The sequence below is a fragment of the Camelus dromedarius genome, chromosome 22 (genome assembly GCF_036321535.1).
Source record: "Camelus dromedarius isolate mCamDro1 chromosome 22, mCamDro1.pat, whole genome shotgun sequence".
NCBI lineage: Eukaryota > Metazoa > Chordata > Mammalia > Artiodactyla > Camelidae > Camelus > Camelus dromedarius.
In genome coordinates, this window is record NC_087457.1 from 13,045,420 (window position 1) to 13,062,534 (window position 17,115).

Here is a 17,115-nt window from a genome sequence, read left to right on the forward strand (position 1 = left end):
TGTTCCCCACCCCTTCCAGGCCCTCCTCACTTTGGGCTTGCAGATAAACTGTGCCCCTCCAAACAAAGCCACCTTCCTGCTCTGGGGGAGCCCAGCCCCACCCTGACTTGCCCCAGCTCAGAACTCCGCCCTTCCTTCACCCATTCTTCTTCTGCACCCCCTGTTGTCACTGGCTTAAACTTTTTGTCTCTTTCAAGGAACCAGGGGACAATCCAAATTCCAGGAAGCAGAGGGGGTCACTGATAAAGACCTGCTTCCAGGCTCCAGCCCCCGCTGTACCTCCACCTCCCTGCCTGACACTTGCCCAAACCCCTGTCCAGCAGAGAAGGTAGAACAAGCTTCCAGCTGAGGCCAGAGGAGGACGTCTCAAGGCTGAGTGAAAGGCACAGCAGGCTGTCCTCGAAGGTGTCATCTTGGGGTCCCCAAGGGGTGCCCTTCCATGCTTTCCTTCTCTTCTCCACCACGGGACAAAGCTGTCCCTCCCGATGTCTGCACCCAAGGCTGCTGATTCAAGACTGGCAGCACTGCTCCCGCAGAACAGAGTGAACCCCAACTCCTTCTATGCGTTGGGAGCCCCCTGCCTGGGGGCAGGAGCTGGTCCTAGTCACCTCTGTATCAGGAGGCCTGATGTAGGGACTGGCACAGAGAGAAGTGCCCAGCAAGCCTGGGGCTGCCACGCCCCCACCAGCAAGGTCCTCCCATGATGACTGCTGCATGACAGGCTCAAGGATGTCCCCTCCTCCTCCTCCTCCCCCTCCTGTTGAAGCAAAATCCCTTCCCTCCCCTTGGGATTAAAAGAAAATGGCATTTTCCCATCCATGACGTCTTCAAAAACAGGAAACACTTTCCCCCGGGCACAGCCTCTCCGCTGCCATCTGCACTTTGACCACCCCCAGGCTGGATTCCTTCCTGATGGGCTTTGGCCATCCAAAAGGGTTTGCAGGGCTCAGCTTCCTTCCTCTTCCCAGACAGGAAAGCTCTCTGCTCCATCTTAACTGGAGAGGCTCATCATGCGAGGCCTAGGTGTCCCCGTCGGAGGAGAAACCATCTCATTGTTCTGCTGCTTCTCCTTCCAAGCACTGGGCCCCCTTTGCTCAGCACCTGTTTCTTGGGCGAAAGTTGGGCTGATGGGGCAGAAAGGCCAGAGAATGTGCAGCTTGAGTGCCAGTCTCCTTCTGAGCCTGAAAGGCTCTAGCTTGTTTGAGTTTCTCTCCCAGGGAGATGGCAGATCCAAGCAGCTCAGTGGATCCGCCCTCTCCCACGTTGCTCCTTCTCCAATCAAGGAAATGGGATATAAGGAAATGAGCCAAAAAAGCATCCAGGGTGACTCGGAAGGCACGATCTGGGGGCTGGTGGGCACCCTCTCCTGCTCGTCTCCCTCCCCAACTCTCCAGATCCCTCCCCCACCTCCCTTCCAGAACCCCAAGAAATTCCTGTCTGGTCTGCAGGGGGGCTGTGTGATCCTTCCCCGTCCTGGGGGAGCAGCCTCTCTACTGGTCAAGGATTTTAGTGATTATTCAGAGATTAGAACAAAGATTTCTCTTCCTACTATAGGAGAAAAAGAAACATTTCCTAGTCCTTTCTTCCATAATGACCAAGGACAAGAGAAAAGTCTCTGCTAGAAAATTCTAGATGCCCACCCATTTCTCTGCCCATTTAAGCCTCTTGTCCTAAGCCTTAGGCACCAGGGGACCTTGTTTCCTAAGAATGGAGGCCCCTTCTCTGCCTCCCTTTCAAGCTCCTTTCCCTGGGGAGCATCAGATGTAGGTTGAGTTGGCCATGCCATGTTGTAGAAGAAAAGGAAAGTCTTAGGCTGGGGGCTCCTTTTCAGTTCTAGGGGCTGGGCAAGGTCCTTTCTGAGTCCTAGAGGACAGGCTGGGAAATGGCACTGGCCACAGACTGGCAGGGAGCCAGGGGAGGTGCTAGTTCCTAGGATGCCCGAGCACCTGTCAGGGATGAACCTTTACTGTGTGGTTGTGGCCCCACCTCAGTTTCCTCTCCAGGCCTCAGCTTTTCTATTTTTTAATTTTTTAAAATTGAAGTATAGTTGACTTACAATGTTGTGTTAGTTTCTGGTATACAGCAAAGTGATTCAGTTATATATATACATAGATATATACACACATATATATATATTCTTTTTCATTGTAGGTTATTACAAGATATGATATCCTGTGCTATACAGTAGAAATTTGTTGTCTATTTTATATAGTTTGTATCTGCTAATTCCAAACTCCTAATTTATCCCTCCCTTCCTCCCTTCCCCCTTTGGTAACCATAATGTTTGCTATGTCTATGAGTCTGTTTCTGTTTCATAAATAAGTCCATTTGTGTCATTGTTTTAGATTCCACATATAAATGATATCATATGATATTTGTCTTTCTCTGTCTGACTTCACTTAGTAGGATAATTTCTAGGCCCAACTATGTTGCTGCAAATGGCATTATTTCATTCTTTTTTATGGCTGAGTAGTATTCCATTATATACATACCACATCTTTATGCAGTCATTTGTTGATGGACATTTAGGTTGCTTCCATGTCTTGGCTACTGTAAACAGTGCTGCTATGAACATTGGGTGCATGTATCTTTTCAAGTTAGGGTTTTCTCCAGATATATGCCTGGGAGTGGGATTGCTGGATCATATGGTAAGTCTATTCTTAGTCTTTTAATGAATCTCCATACTGTTCTCCATAGTGGCTGCACCAAACTACATTCCCACCAGCTTTTTAATTCGGTAAAATCTTGGTGTTGAATTTGATCTTTAAGACCCCTTTTCGCCCTTACTCTGTGTCATCACCATCTTATCCCCCAGACTAATTGTGACAAAAGGAGAAACAGCAAACACCAAACCATCAGTTTGGAAGTCCACATCTACACACAGCATTTCAAAAACTGAATGGATGGTTACAGTAGAAGAGAGACAGGAAACTGAGGGGAAAATTGGAACACATATAGTCTTGGACGAAGTCCAAGGCTCAGTCACCTGAAGTCCCCTAGGCTTCCTCCTACCCTGTCACATAAACACGCACATAGACACAGGCACACACAGTACCCGGCCACGATACTTACAGGATGGACCACAAGATACAACCAACAAGGGAAGGAGAGAACACCTGCCATTAGAACTTCTGTGCATCAGGCAGCTGCTGCCTCTTCTTGTTCTGCCGAAGCACGGACCATCACACAACTGGGCGCCTGACACCACAGGATGACCTGCATCCTTGGAGCCCCTAACACATGAACAGCAGCAGCCTGGGGGCCTGACCTCAGTAGATTCAGAGGCCCACACTCACAGTCTGCTTCCAAGGGCGCAGAACAAAGGTTATCTGGGGACCCAGGGCCAGAGTAAAGCTCTCTCTGGGCAATGTTTGCTTCTATCCACAGTTGGCTGACCTCTACACACTGGGCAGCACCAGCTCCCCTGGGGCCAGTCATTAGGATGACTTCCCAGAGCAGGAGGCCACTTGCCTCCAGCCCTCGGCTGACCAGCAAAAATGATGGCAAGAGGGTATATGAGTACATTGCCTGGAAAAGGAAGTGGGGCAGTATCTCGTGAATTTGCAAACTATATACCTCACAAAAGAGCAATTCTTTTTATGGGGATTTATTCTCCAAATATACTCACACACGTGTAAAATCACACGATTACAATGTCATCTATTCGGAAAGATTGGAAGTAGATCAGATGCCTCTGAATAGCCGACTGGTTTCACAGATTATGGTACATCCAAACAGTGGAATACTAAAATGTCAGCTTTTGTGTTTTGGCATGGAGGGGTCAGAGATATATATTGTTAAAGTAAAATATGCAAGGTTCAGGACGGTGGGTACATTTTACTGCTTCTTGGGTAGAAAAGAAAGGACAAAGGCAAATGCATCTGGAATTGACTTGTTCATATATAAAATATTACTGGAAAGAGAAACAAGAGACTAATGGTGGTGACCTGCTAGGGAGTTGAAAACCAGGATGAAGGAAATTTTCTATCCCATGCATTTTTTTTTTTTTTTAATGGAGGGACTGGGGATTGAACCCAGGACCTCGTGCATGCTAAGCTCGCACTCTACCACTGAGCTATAACCTCCCATACATTTTGTATGTTTTGATCGCTGAATAATGTGAATGCATTACCTATTCAAAAGATAAAATTAGGAAACACAAAAGCACAAAAAAAGAGAATAATCCCACAGACCAAGGCAGGGGTTGGGGACTGGGGGACTATGGGAGGGAGGAGGTCAGCCTGAGAATGGCCGTGGCAGCCGGGGTTGGAGGTAGGGGGGTGAGGGGGGACGGCATGGCTGGAGCAGTGGGGCCCCTCGCCAGGTGCTGAAGCACTGCTCTCTGCTGGCTCATAAAAGCCTCCTCCAACAGGGGCCGGAATTCCTCTCCACATAATCTCCTTTGGTTATCAGCCTAATCATTCCCCAAATGCAGGCACACTCACATAGTTTGGGAAATCTTGTCTTTTTTGAAACATAAACATTTTTACACACTTCCTCAGAATAACAAGGTCACCCCTAAAGCAACGGCAGGCTTTGAACTCTGAAGTTGCTGGACTTCCTGGCACCCCTCTCCCTGCCTTGTCCCCTCCCCACACTCTGGTGTCCTGGGAGTGAGGGGAGTGGGGACTGCTGGATGACATGGATTTGTTTTAGAGATGACTGGTTGAGAATCTTATGACACCCCTTTGAGATAACTGGCAACACTCTGGGGTGTTGCAAAACCTGGCTTGGGAGTGACTGTCCTGATGGTCAACAGGAGGCCACAGTCAAGACTCCAGCCGAGTGGGGCCGTCACCACCAGGGCATGACTGGGGGTGGGGGGCAGAGGCTAGGCCCCTCCACTTCCACCCGCTAGGCCTGCTTGGGGTACTGCATGTAAAGACTAGGCATTTGCTTGGGAGCCACTGAACAGCCCTCTCGTGGGTGAGCTACTGGGTCCCCAGGAGACGAATTGGTTCTTTTTCCTTGGGGATAATTTTAGGTCCTCACTTCCCCTCCAGTCTAACTCCCAGCCCCTGGCCTCCCAGAGGGATTGGTTAGACCAGTGACTATACCGAGTTCTTTTGAAATACAGGGCTGTTCAAAAGAGACTCACTAAGGCATGGCCCTGGAGGCATTTTCCATTACAATTTTTTTTCCCTTTTGCCCCATTGTTTCAGAGGAGAAAGCAAGACAGCTCAAGGATCAGGTTCTGATAGGACTTAATAAAGGTATTATATCTTCCTGCCTGTCCTACAACTTGAACCCAGGGGCTTATTTTGCAGCCTCACCTCCCCACAACTAGTTTGAGAGGACCCGGCTTAGAGACTGGGAGAGCTTGGCTCAGGAACCAGCCTTCTGTCTGGGTGAGGGGAGCGAGTGAGGAAGGGGAGGAGGCTCTGGGCTTCTTCAGGCGAGGGGAACCTCCAACTGGACTGTAGGGGAGACTTCAAGAGGTGTTAAAATACCAGGCCTATGACTATGGAGGACAGTATGGAGTTTCCTTAAAAAACTAAAAATAAACTTACCATACAATCCAGCAATCCCACTCCTGGGCCTATACCTGGAGAAAACTATATTTGAAAAGACACATGCACCCCAATGTTCGCAGCAGCACTATGTACAATAGCCAAGAAGCAACCTAAATGTCCATCAACAGAGGACTGGATGAAGAAGTTGTGGTATATGTATACAATGGAATACTACTCAGCCATAAAAAAGAATAAAATAATGCCATTTGCAGCAACATGGATGGACCTGGAGATCATCATTCTAAGTGAAGTCAGAAAGAGAAGGAAAAATACCATATGATATCACTTATATGTGGAATATAAAAAAGAGACACAAATGAATTTATTTATGAAACAGAAACAGATTCACAGACATAGAAAACCAACTTGAGACTTGCAGAAACTAAGTACTATACATAAAATAGATAAACAACAAAGTCCTACTGTATAGCACAGGGAACTATATTCAATATCTTGCAGTAACCTATAATGAAAAAGAACATGAAAATGAATATATGCATGTATATGTATGACTGAAACAGGATGCTGTACACCAGAAATGACACAAAATTGTAAGCTGACTATACTTCAATAAAAAAGAATGCCAAAAAAAAAAAAAAGATAACAGAAGAAAAAACAGGTCCATGGTTTCACACACAAGGACACAACATGGGGATTCCTCAACTCAGTGTCTTCTAATTTTTAAAAGTTTATGAATAAAATCTTCCAGGAAGTAGAGGGAACACTTTGCCATCGTGATGGATGTGGAGAGCTGGGGGTGATGGCTGGATGAGCCTCAACCTGGGACCCATGTGGTCCTGTTTAGCACGTCTTGACAAAAGGAGCATTTTAAGAGAAGGGGACCAGCTAGAAGTTTTCTAGGTGGAAAAGTGTGCAGAGGGGGCACTGTGGAGTGGGGAAGATGGATAAAGGGAAACTCTCAGCCTCTCAGGCTACATGAGGCCAAATCCATATTAAAATGAGCAGACAATGATAAAGACTGCTGACAAATGGAAGATTTTTCTATCAGCTGAAAAGGAAACAAAACAAAACAAAACAAAACAGAAAACTAGAGTGACAGGGAAGGTAAATGAATAGAAGGGAAGGGGCCAGATCTCATTGGAAGGAGGTCTCAGGAGAAGAGGGAAGACGCTGGCTGCCCTATGTAAACTTAACTTACAATATCTTAAGGGAGGGCACCCCAGTAGATGGCGGGCTACTGTGGGGGCTTCCGCTTGCCTTGGGAGGGTTACCTTTTCCCCTGACAAAACGGTAAAGGAGCGGGGGTTCTTCATTCCCCTTTCCCTAGCGTTGCTGCTGGACCTTCCGGGGAAATTGGTGCAGAGTTCCAGAAAAACCAGTGCCGCGGGAGTACTGTGCTGAGCGCGTGGAGCTGGTCACCGCAGGAGCGTGCACGTCGTGGCAGGGAAGTCACAGCGGCCGTACTCCAGATTTGGCTAATAGAGACGTCGGGTATCCATTTCTCTTCCCTCCCCATCCCCCAATTCCCCTCCTGACGCCGAGCGTCTAGACTATTGGTCGCTGCTCCTTTAAGGGCCGCCACTCCTCCCCCACTCCCCAGCGGTGGCACCCAAGAGTGGGGGTGGGGGGTGGTGAGGCTGAACATTCTCTCCTGGTCAACTGGGGAAGATGGCCCAGGCCGGGGGAATCGCTTCCACGCCCCGCTGCCCCCACCCCTGAGCCGGTTAAGCTGGGATATCCCTTCCCTCTTTCTCTCCCGCTCCACGCGCGACGCGGGAATGGCTCCTTGGCCTCATGGGAATAGCTCTCTGGCTCCGTGGCCAGATGTCCCCACCCTGGGGCCCAATACTGCCAACGCGAGTGGGCTGCCAGGGGTGCCGTGGGCGGTGGCACTGGCGGGGGCGCTGTTGGCGCTGGCGGTGCTGGCCACCGTGGGAGGCAACCTGCTGGTAATAGTGGCCATCGCCCGGACGCCAAGACTCCAGACCATGACCAACGTGTTCGTGACTTCGCTGGCCGCAGCCGATCTGGTGGTGGGACTACTGGTAGTGCCGCCGGGGGCCACGTTGGCGCTGACCGGCCACTGGCCCTTGGGCGCCACTGGTTGCGAACTGTGGACCTCGGTAGACGTGCTGTGTGTGACCGCCAGCATTGAAACCCTGTGCGCCCTGGCTGTGGACCGCTACCTGGCGGTGACCAACCCGCTGCGCTACGGGGCGCTGGTCACCAAACGCCGCGCCCGGGCGGCCGTGGTCCTGGTGTGGATCGTGTCCGCCGCGGTGTCGTTTGCGCCCATCATGAGCAAATGGTGGCGCATGGGGGCCGACGCCGAGGCGCAGCGTTGCCACTCCAACCCGCGCTGCTGCGCCTTCGCCTCCAACATGCCCTACGCGCTGCTCTCCTCCTCGGTCTCCTTCTACTTTCCGCTCCTGGTGATGCTCTTCGTCTACGCGCGAGTTTTCGTCGTGGCTAGGCGCCAACTGAGCTTGCTGCGCCGGGAGCGGGGCCGCTTCCCGCCAGAAGAGTCTCCGCCGGCTCCGTCTCGCTCCGGGTCCCCCGGCCCCGCCCGGCCGTGCGCCTCGCCCGCGGGTGTCCCCTCCTGCGGCCGGCGGCCGGCTCGCCTTCTGCCCCTACGGGAGCACCGCGCCTTGCGCACCTTGGGTCTCATCATGGGAACCTTCACTCTCTGCTGGTTGCCCTTTTTTGTGGCCAACGTGGTGCGCGCCCTCGGCGGCCCCTCTCTGGTGCCCGGCCCGGCTTTCCTCGCCCTTAACTCTCTAGGCTATGCCAACTCTGCCTTTAACCCTCTCATCTACTGCCGCAGCCCTGACTTTCGCAGAGCCTTCCGCCGCCTGCTGTGCCGCTGCCGGAGGGGGGAGCACCAGGCCGCCGCCTCCCCACACGGTGCCCTCTCTGGCGTCCCCGTGGCCCTGACTACCCCGGCGGAGTCCAGGCAGCGCCCATCGCTCGACCGGTAGGTAGCCGAGGCAAAGGGGTTTGCGGCTCGGGATCAAAAAGCATTCGGTGTCTCCTTTGGTCAATTATTTGAGTTTGGTTTTTGGTATTAGACGATGGGGCTGGAGAGGGCCTCCGCACTGAGAGAAGGAAGGCACGGAGTAGGGAGCCAAAATGTAACCCAGGGCCCTTTCCTTTCCCATATCCGACCCCCTCCGCCCTGGGGTTGAAGCAAAGGAGGGAGGGCGGGTTATTCTTCAGCCCGGGAGAACTGTGCCCGAGGGCTCTGAGCCGTCTGTCCGGCTCTACTTTGGGTTTTCTAGCTCAGTTCTCTCTCTGCCCAGATTTCTTGCCACCTCTTGGGCTGACTATGACTTGCAGAGAAGACTAGAGCCCCCACCCCCACCCCCCTTCCCAGTCCTGGGGCTCAGCTCTGGTTTCTTTGAAAGGTTTGATAGCTCTGAAGGTGAGAACCCACCTGAGGGCCAATGGAAGCAAGAAACCCGTGATCACGAATTCTTCCTGGTGGGAACAGGGCAGGGTTGGAGTTCGGGGTGGCCCTTTGTGGTTGGGTGGAACCTGGAAGCTTTTGTGTAATTCCAGGTGCTTTCCCAGGTTCCTGACCTCCACTCCCTGCCCCCAGTGCCCTCCTCCCCATCCTCTGCCCTCTCATCCCAAGACATCTCCATTTTTTTTTTTTCCAGGGCTTCCTGGGGACTTTCTTAGGCCTTGAAGAAATAACTCCGTTGATCCAGAACCTTTGGAAAGCCTCTGGCCTCTGTTCAGAATGAGCCCTGTGGAGTTTCCCAGCTGGAAAACTCCGCCCTCCTGAACCTGATGACTGGGCCATGGGAGGGGGAGGGGGGCCTGGCTGGGGAGGGGGATTTCTTACCAAGTGGGTTTTCACCATCCTCTCTCTTTCTTGCTGAGAGAACGTTTCTAAAGCCCAGCCCTGAACTTCACCACTACCTCAGTAGCTGGAGTGTCTGGCTGCCTGTGCCCTGCTGCCCCTGCGGCAGGTGGGGTAGCTTTGGCCGGGCACACATCACCTTACTGACTTGTGTGCTGTGTGCTTAGGGCTAAGAGACCCCCCTCCCCCCCAGTTCCATTCCTCCTGCCACCCGGACCTCCGGAACCATTCAGTGTCCTGGAGGCCTGGAGACCCAGGCTGAGAAGAGGATGCTAGGAAAAGTCAAGTTTGGGGTTTTGTCCCTGGTTCTCTCATGCTGGCTGTCTAAGCACCAGCCTGGGTCACTTTAAGACACAGGATGGCTCTGATCTACCTCACAGCGGTGTCAGAAGGACTTCTCTAGGGTTGGGGTAGGGGAGGTTTCCTGGGTTCATAAGGAGGTGAACCATTAGGACGGATCTCTTCTTTTCCTTTTAAAATCAAATTAATAAATATTACTGAATGCAGTTTACCCGTTACCCTCTTTTTTCTCCACTTGTTTTCTTTTCATAATCCACTTACTCCCTTCTTGGAGCTAGCTTTTGACAGAGGCAATAAATTAGGACTAATCCTTGCTCCTTTCTTCCTAATCCTCATGAAACAAAAAGATGAATAGTCTGTTTGGGTGAAGGGAACAGAGTTTGAGACTTTGACACTTCTGCCTCCCCACCCTTTCCGATCTCCTGGAAGCCATCGTACTCCCAGGACTGAGCGGAGGGCCCACAGGAGGAAGTGTCACTCCTGTTCTATAAGCCTATGGTGGATTCATGAGCTCCCGTTGCCATCAGGAGCCAGTTTTGCTCGGTGCTAGACGTGTGTGGGTGTGTCTGGAGGCACAGAGCATTGTTTGTGTTGGGCAGACGTCTTGGGTTATAAATATATTCTGACATTTCCCATCCTTTCCCAAACTTCCACCTTCCCACTTCCTTTCCTGGGCTGCGGAAGTCCATATCATCCCTTTGAAGTCAAACTGAAGTTACTCGTTGATCATTTCCCCTCCCCCTTTATTCCAATTTTTAGCAACCTTATCAGGCAGTTTCCTATGGAAAGAAAATTTCTGTGGAAACCCCTGGGTCATTTTTGTGAGTTCTTATTTCAACTCCATGGGCAGAGTGCCAGTAAATCATCAGAAGTTTAACGTGTTGTATGACAGCAACTACAATGCCTCGACTAAGTTCAGGGGCTCCGGAGTTATAAAACTTTGATCTGCCCTGAGGATAAGCTCAGTGGATTTCCACATATGGGTGTTCCCTGGAAACTGGACCTGGACTCGGCGGCTCTTTTGTCCAGGAGTCCAGGTTTTATTTCTTAGGATGTTTGCATACCACAGATGACTTTCTCCTTTTCCACCCAGAGCGGTGCGCGATCTCTGGTGTCTGAGGTGTGGAAGGTTTCTTGGCAAGGACTCAACTTCTGAACCCTTAGTGGAGAGGGAAGTCTTGCTTTAGCCTAGGAATAAGTAAGAGGGCCTCTCTCCACATCTCGGGATATTTTCCCAACATCTCTGAGCGAACTTGCCAGGTCAGACCTAGGCAGGGGAGAAGAATGATTTGGGGGTGGCAGGAAGGGGGCTCTGGATTGTAGAATTGTCCTTGAACGCGATCCAGGAGCTCATACGGCTCGAGTCTTGCTCGACACGCACCCGTGTGCCAGCTGTCAGCCTCCTTGGGAGTGTTTAGACTTGCACCGGAGCTGCGGACTCCGTCTGTGAATTGTCATCAGTGCCTCTGACAGATGGAGAGGCAGCCAGCAACTCTGGTCATTTCTCCAGCAACTTGTGGCCAGGTGTCAGGCTGGGGGGGATTTACGTCCTTGGATGCCTGGCGGACTGCTCTTGCTAGCACAGGGCCCGAGCACTCAGCTGTGGAAGACAAACACCCATCCTCTGAGCCTGGAGATGTGAAGACTCACAGACCAATGAGGACAAAAGGGCCCTGGGAACCCCTGGCCCTGCCTGGGTGTGGGTAGAAGTGACTGAGAGAAGAGGGCTAAGCTGGAGGACTCAGAGCTGACATGCCTTCTGCATTGGGGAGGGTTGTGGGGAACTGCTAAGGAGAAGGCAGAATTAGGGTCAGCGGAGGGTGATGACAGACTTCTCTAGGACTCTCCCCCTGGAAGTTTCTGGGGAATGGTGGTAAATGCATGTTGGGGTCCCCATGGGCAGTCACAGGGCTATTATCCTACACCAGCGCATCCCCCAACCCTTACAGAGTGGAGAAGCTTCTCTTTCTTGTCCTCGGGGCCCAGGTGAAGACCATGGAAAAGGTGCTTCTTTATGGTTCCGTCCCCAAAGCCAGAGATCCAGGCTCCCTCTCAGACCCCGTGGTGGAGGGAGTATGTCTGTGTTTGTGTGTCTGTCCGGGGGAGAAGTGGAGCCGGCAATGAGGGTCCAGTTCTGCTAACCCTCCCCCACCCTAGGGCCCAAAAGCCCTGGCCAAGTCTGCCTTAGGCTAATTAGGTATACCGCCCAACTCAGTTTAATTAGCACAAACTCCAGAAGGCCACTGAACATTTCGTAGCTCATCCTATCATGAGATTGAGGAAAATCAAAATGCTGTCCTCAGTTTCCTCATCTACAGAATAAACGGCGAATAAACCTTCCTCTCCTCTCTTGCCTTTAGAAGGGAAATGAGGGTGACAGGGATGGCTGGCTCTCATCTACCTCCGCGAATCTCTAGGCAGAGCTTTGCAGCTTCAGCGTTTATGCAGAGCAGGGGCGCTCCATCAAAGGGCTCACCGGTGCGAGGCGCGCCCCCTGATGGCGATGTGAGGTACAACATGTGTGGACTTCCCAAGTTGGCTGGAAGAGACCCTAGAAAAGGTTTAGCCCCACCCTTTGATAAAATGGGTGTAGAAACTGACTTCTAGAGAGGTGAATTGTGAGTAGCCATGATTACTCGTCAATGAAAGGCAACACTGTGGTTGGTAGTCTACACTGCATGGGATTTGGAGTTGGAAAAACAAGTAAGAAAAGAAGGAAGGAAATGACCCTTTAGTGAACACCAATAAATATGCCAACTTGGAAAGAGGTGCTCTTCAAGTTTTTTGCTGAAGTGACAAAAGAGTAAAAATACAGCACACAGAAGTCAGAGTTTGCTACCCCTGGCTACCAGACTCCGAAGTTCACTTTCTTTTCCCCACACACACTGCTCACAATCAGTCACACTGGGCACGTTACTGTAGCATCTCTGTTTGCCTGCGAGTCAAATGGAGATTATATTACTGCTCTCCTTAGTTCCTGCAGGCTGCTTTTGAAGTGGAAGTCGTGTCATCAGAGCACGGAGCTATGACTAGTCCCAGGTCTCCTGGTTTTGGTCCTTGTTTAGTTCTGCTTCCATAAACAGCCTGGTTCTTGGACCCACCTGTCTTTGGTCACCGTGGGTGTGTCCTCCTGGTCTTTCTTCTGCAGGTTCATCCCCACCTCGGACTGACTCCGCTGGTTTCACATTTGTGTCACTGAACACCTCCTCCTCCTGCTCTTGTTTCCCATTCAGACCCTGATCTGGCCTGTGCCTGACATTTCGGTCCTGGTTTGGCTCACCATATCATTGGGTTGCAACACGTACAATGAGCTAATTTTAAGGATGCACAGAAGGTTTAAGATTGAGGGCACTTCTGGACATCAGTGCTTTATGGTATCTTCATGAGAATGGAGCCCTAAGGAACCAGAAGAGGGAGATGATGTCGTAGTTTGCCAAGCCTTCCATAACACAGGACCGCAAAAAGAAAATTATTCTCTCACAGTTCTAGGGGCTAGAAGTCTAAAATCAAGGTGTTGACTGCAGGAGCATGCTCGCTCTGAAGGCTCCTGGGCAAGAGTCCTTTTTTGTCTCTGGCCATTCCTGGTGGTTGTCGGCCGACATTGGCGTTGCCTGGCTTGCAGCTGCATCACTACAAGTTCTGCTTCCACCCTTGCATGCCTTCTTCTCCCTCAGTGTGTCTGTGTCCACATTTCCCTCCTTTTATCAGGACACCAGCCATTTGGATCAGCCCCCAGCTTACTTCAGAATGACTTCATTTTAACTTGATTACACATGCAAAGACTGCGGCAACGAATTACCACAAACTTCATGGCTTAAAACAACAGAAATGTGTCCTCTCACAGTTCTGGAGGCTGGGAGACCAAAATTGAGGCGTGGACAGGGCTGGTTCCCTCCAGAGGCTCTGGAGGAGAATCTGTTCCACGTCTCTTTCCCAGCTTTTGGTGGCTGTGGGAATTTTTGGCTTTCTTTGACTTAGAGACACATCAGTCCCATCTCTACCTCTGTCTTCACTTTCCCACTGTGTCCCTGAGGGTCATCTCCTTTTCTGCCCCTTATAAAGACACGGGTTTTTCTTTATAAGAGACATCAGATTTGGATTTGGGGCCTAATCCTAATCCAGGATGATCTCATCTCAAGATCCTGACCTTAATTATGTCTGCCATGACCCTTCTTCCAAGTGAGGTCACATTCTGAAGTTCCAGGTTGACATATCTTTGGGGCGTGGCTACTGTTCAACCCACTACACTTTCACTAAGAGTCCTGGTCTTGTAAGATTATCATCCACTCCAGTCCCTCCTCAGGGAAGTGCTGTTCTTGCCAGAAGCTCTTGGACTCTGTGGTAGGCAAAATTCTGAGATGACCTCCAAGGACGCTCTGCTTGAATGTGGGTGGGGCTTGTAATTTGCCTCTCACAAATAGAAATGGCAAAGGTGGTGGGATGTTACTCCTGTGGTCATGTTACATTATATGGCAGAGGTGAAGGGATATCGAAGATGTAATTAAGGTCCCTAATCAGTTGACTTAAGTAAAAAGGGAGATTGTCCTGGGTGGGCCTGACCTAATCAGGTGATCCCTTTAAAAGAAGGTCAGCGACAGAAGACAGATGCTGCCGCTAGCCTTGAAGGAGCTAACCACCATGCATTCTACAGCTGCAAGAGTCCATGTGAGCCTGGGAGAGGCTCCTGAGCCCCAGGTGAGACTGTGGTTCCAGCCAACAACATCATCATTGCAGCCAGGTGAGACCCTGAGCAGAAGACCCAGCTAACCGGTATCCGGACTCCTGACCCATGAAAACTGTGAGTAAGTGTTTGTGGCTCTGAGCTGCTTTGTGGTGATTTGTGACACAATAGAAAACAAATATAGACTTCCCTCATGATCCTGCCTCAGGCTCTGCTCTTTCTAACAGTCTTGCTCTGGTGCTGTTTTTAAAAAGTTCCTATCAGAAACCAAAATACAATGGGACCGGAGCTCAGGAAGTCCCCATGATCTGTCATGCTCTACTCTCCTCCAAAGGACTGTGGGAGACTCTTGCCTGCCTGTTCCAGGAACAGCATCTCAGCCTCTGTCCTTCACTAGTGAGGGAATGACCAGACATTCTGCAACTCCTTGCCCCTGCCCCCAACACCTTTTAAGAAAATTAGGAGCCAAAGGTCCAGAGCCCATTTAACTACAGTTTTCCTTTCTGTTTTGCTAGTGAGGAGTCTCACTGGATAACATAAAGGCACAGCAAACACAGTTCCGAAGTCTCTTTAGCAAGAAACGAGATGACGTTTTATTGCTTCCACTGTTCGTATTCTCAGAAGGGAGAGGGGATGGGTCACTTCTCCCCAGAGAAGGCAGAGCTGGGAATGGGAGAGATTTGCATCAGCTCAGTGCCACCCACGGCTTCTCTGTCTCCTCTCCCAGTCACTGGATCATGTGATCGGGCCCCTCTGAGCGCTCCCCTTGGGTCCAAGTCTGAATCTAGTTGACATTGGGACATTCGTCCAGAGCCACAGGCAGTGGCTTTTCCGATGGGGAAATTCTTCTCATCTTGGGGAAAGGACAGCAACATGGGGCTGATGGCAAACATTACTGCTCCAGCAGCATCAAGACTCAGAGGGAAGAACTAATCTCAAGAGCAAACTCATTCTTTCTCCCTAACCCACTCTCACACCCCTCCCTGCCGTAGGGTTGCGGGCTTGCTGGTTTGACCCGTGTGTTCTGCTCACTTCCGATCTTACGTGAAACATTTTTTAAAAAACCTTGCCCTTGCTTTTGAACATTTCTTACAAGCTGTTGTAATGAAAAAGCTCTGTTTATTATGTTTAAAAAAAGGTAGAAAATTTGGGCAAAAGTAAGTGAACATTATTATTGATACGGAAGATATTGTTTACATTAGGCAGTTTCTTTTTCAGAACCAACATCTCCCTCCACGCTTGGTCTGGGGCCTGGTATTTTTATGGAGGACATCTGGCAAGTCTACCAATTAGCCACTGCCATATCCCAAGCCTTCATCACTTCTTAATCGAATTAACTAAAATAGCCTACACTTGGACTTCTTGCCTTGTTCTGGCTCTCTTCCAATTCATCATCCGCAAGCTCCCAGAGGGATTTTTCTAAAATATAGATCTGACAGTGTCATTCTCTTTCTTAAAATCACTCAGTGGTTTTCTGAATCATTTGGGAGTGAGATTCGGATCCCTGAACATAAGGACCTGGCATCAGATGGACAAGTGCCTACATTCCTAACCTGATTTCTCACCACTCCCTCCCCCATACACTTTTCTTCCAACCAGACTTAATTCACTAAAGAATTCATTTTTCTTGGTTTCTGTACCTTCACACAGACTGTACCCTCTGTCATTCATCTAAACACAGATTATACCCTCTGCTCATCCACCCAACCATCCCTCCCAGCAAAAACTTCTTATTGAGAGAACAGACTCTAGATATGTTACAAAGTAAAACCGACAGGGTTTGCTGATGGCTTGGATGTAGGGTGTAAGGAAAGAGAGAAGTTGGGGATGGGACCAAGAGTTCTGGCCTGAGCACCTGGCAGAATGAACTTGCCGTTTACTAAAATGGGGGGAAAATGATGGGAGGATGTGAAAACATGAGTTAGTTTTTGGACACAGTAAATCTGAAAAATCTATTAATGATTTATTGGAATATTAAAGAGGCATTTGGATTCCCAGGTCTGAAGTTAGGAAAGAAGCTGGAGTTGGATCCGTAAGTGGACGATCGGCCCACTCAAGATGGCTGTTCTCTTGCTCTCTGTACATCCCCTGCTCCCCCAGCACCTGCCTCATCTACATGCCCCTCACCTGACTGATCTTCCCTCTGATCATAGAGCCTAGTCAGTAAATGCCTCTGCACCAGTTAGTGATTGTTCTAATCTTCATCTCTGCTAAGATAGTTTATCGAAGGGGCGGTGAGGGGCGTGCCCTTCTGCTGGTTTCCCTGGTAACTGATGAGCCAACATGAGCCAGTTGGGGAAAGCCAATCCCCCCTATAACCGGCAAGCTCCCTGTTTCCCTGGGGAGCGAAGACTACTCGTATGTCTTGCCTGCTGTCTGCTGTGCACGGTGGGGTGTTGATCCAGGACCTTGCTTCAGACATTATGGTGGAAAGCAAGTCAGTGTTATTCCCTGTCCTGTCTACCAACCAGCCAGTTCCACTTTAAAGAGGCAATCGCAGTTACCTGCTTCTCAGGAATCCCTCCAGAGATTTTCTGTGGAGATACATGCAGACGTATCTTTTATTTCCCCCAAAATGTTCCCCACTTTGCTCTCTATTAGTACCTCCTTTGTTTTTACTTAATGATGTATCTTGGAGATTTTCCCACATTTGTACACGTAGGGCTGCCTTTCACAGCTGCAGAGAATTCCATTATATGGACATCCCATTATTAATGTAAACATTCCTTCAGTAATTGGCATTTAGCTGATTTGCAATACAGCTGCAATATAAATTCCTCAAATATGTATCCTTT

The 17,115-nt window shown here is 50.1% G+C and overlaps 1 protein-coding gene across 1 annotated transcript; it reads left to right on the plus strand.

Moving 5' to 3' along the window:
* Nucleotides 1–7,072: 7,072 nt before the first annotated feature.
* ADRB3 (adrenoceptor beta 3) lies at nt 7,073–9,785 on the plus strand. The gene is made up of 2 exons (XM_031440111.2): nt 7,073–8,448; nt 9,134–9,785. The coding sequence occupies exons 1-2, from the start codon at nt 7,253–7,255 to the stop codon at nt 9,153–9,155; spliced, it is 1,218 nt and encodes a 405-aa protein (XP_031295971.1). The 5' UTR covers nt 7,073–7,252; the 3' UTR covers nt 9,156–9,785.
* The last annotated feature ends 7,330 nt before the right edge of the window (nt 9,786–17,115 follow it).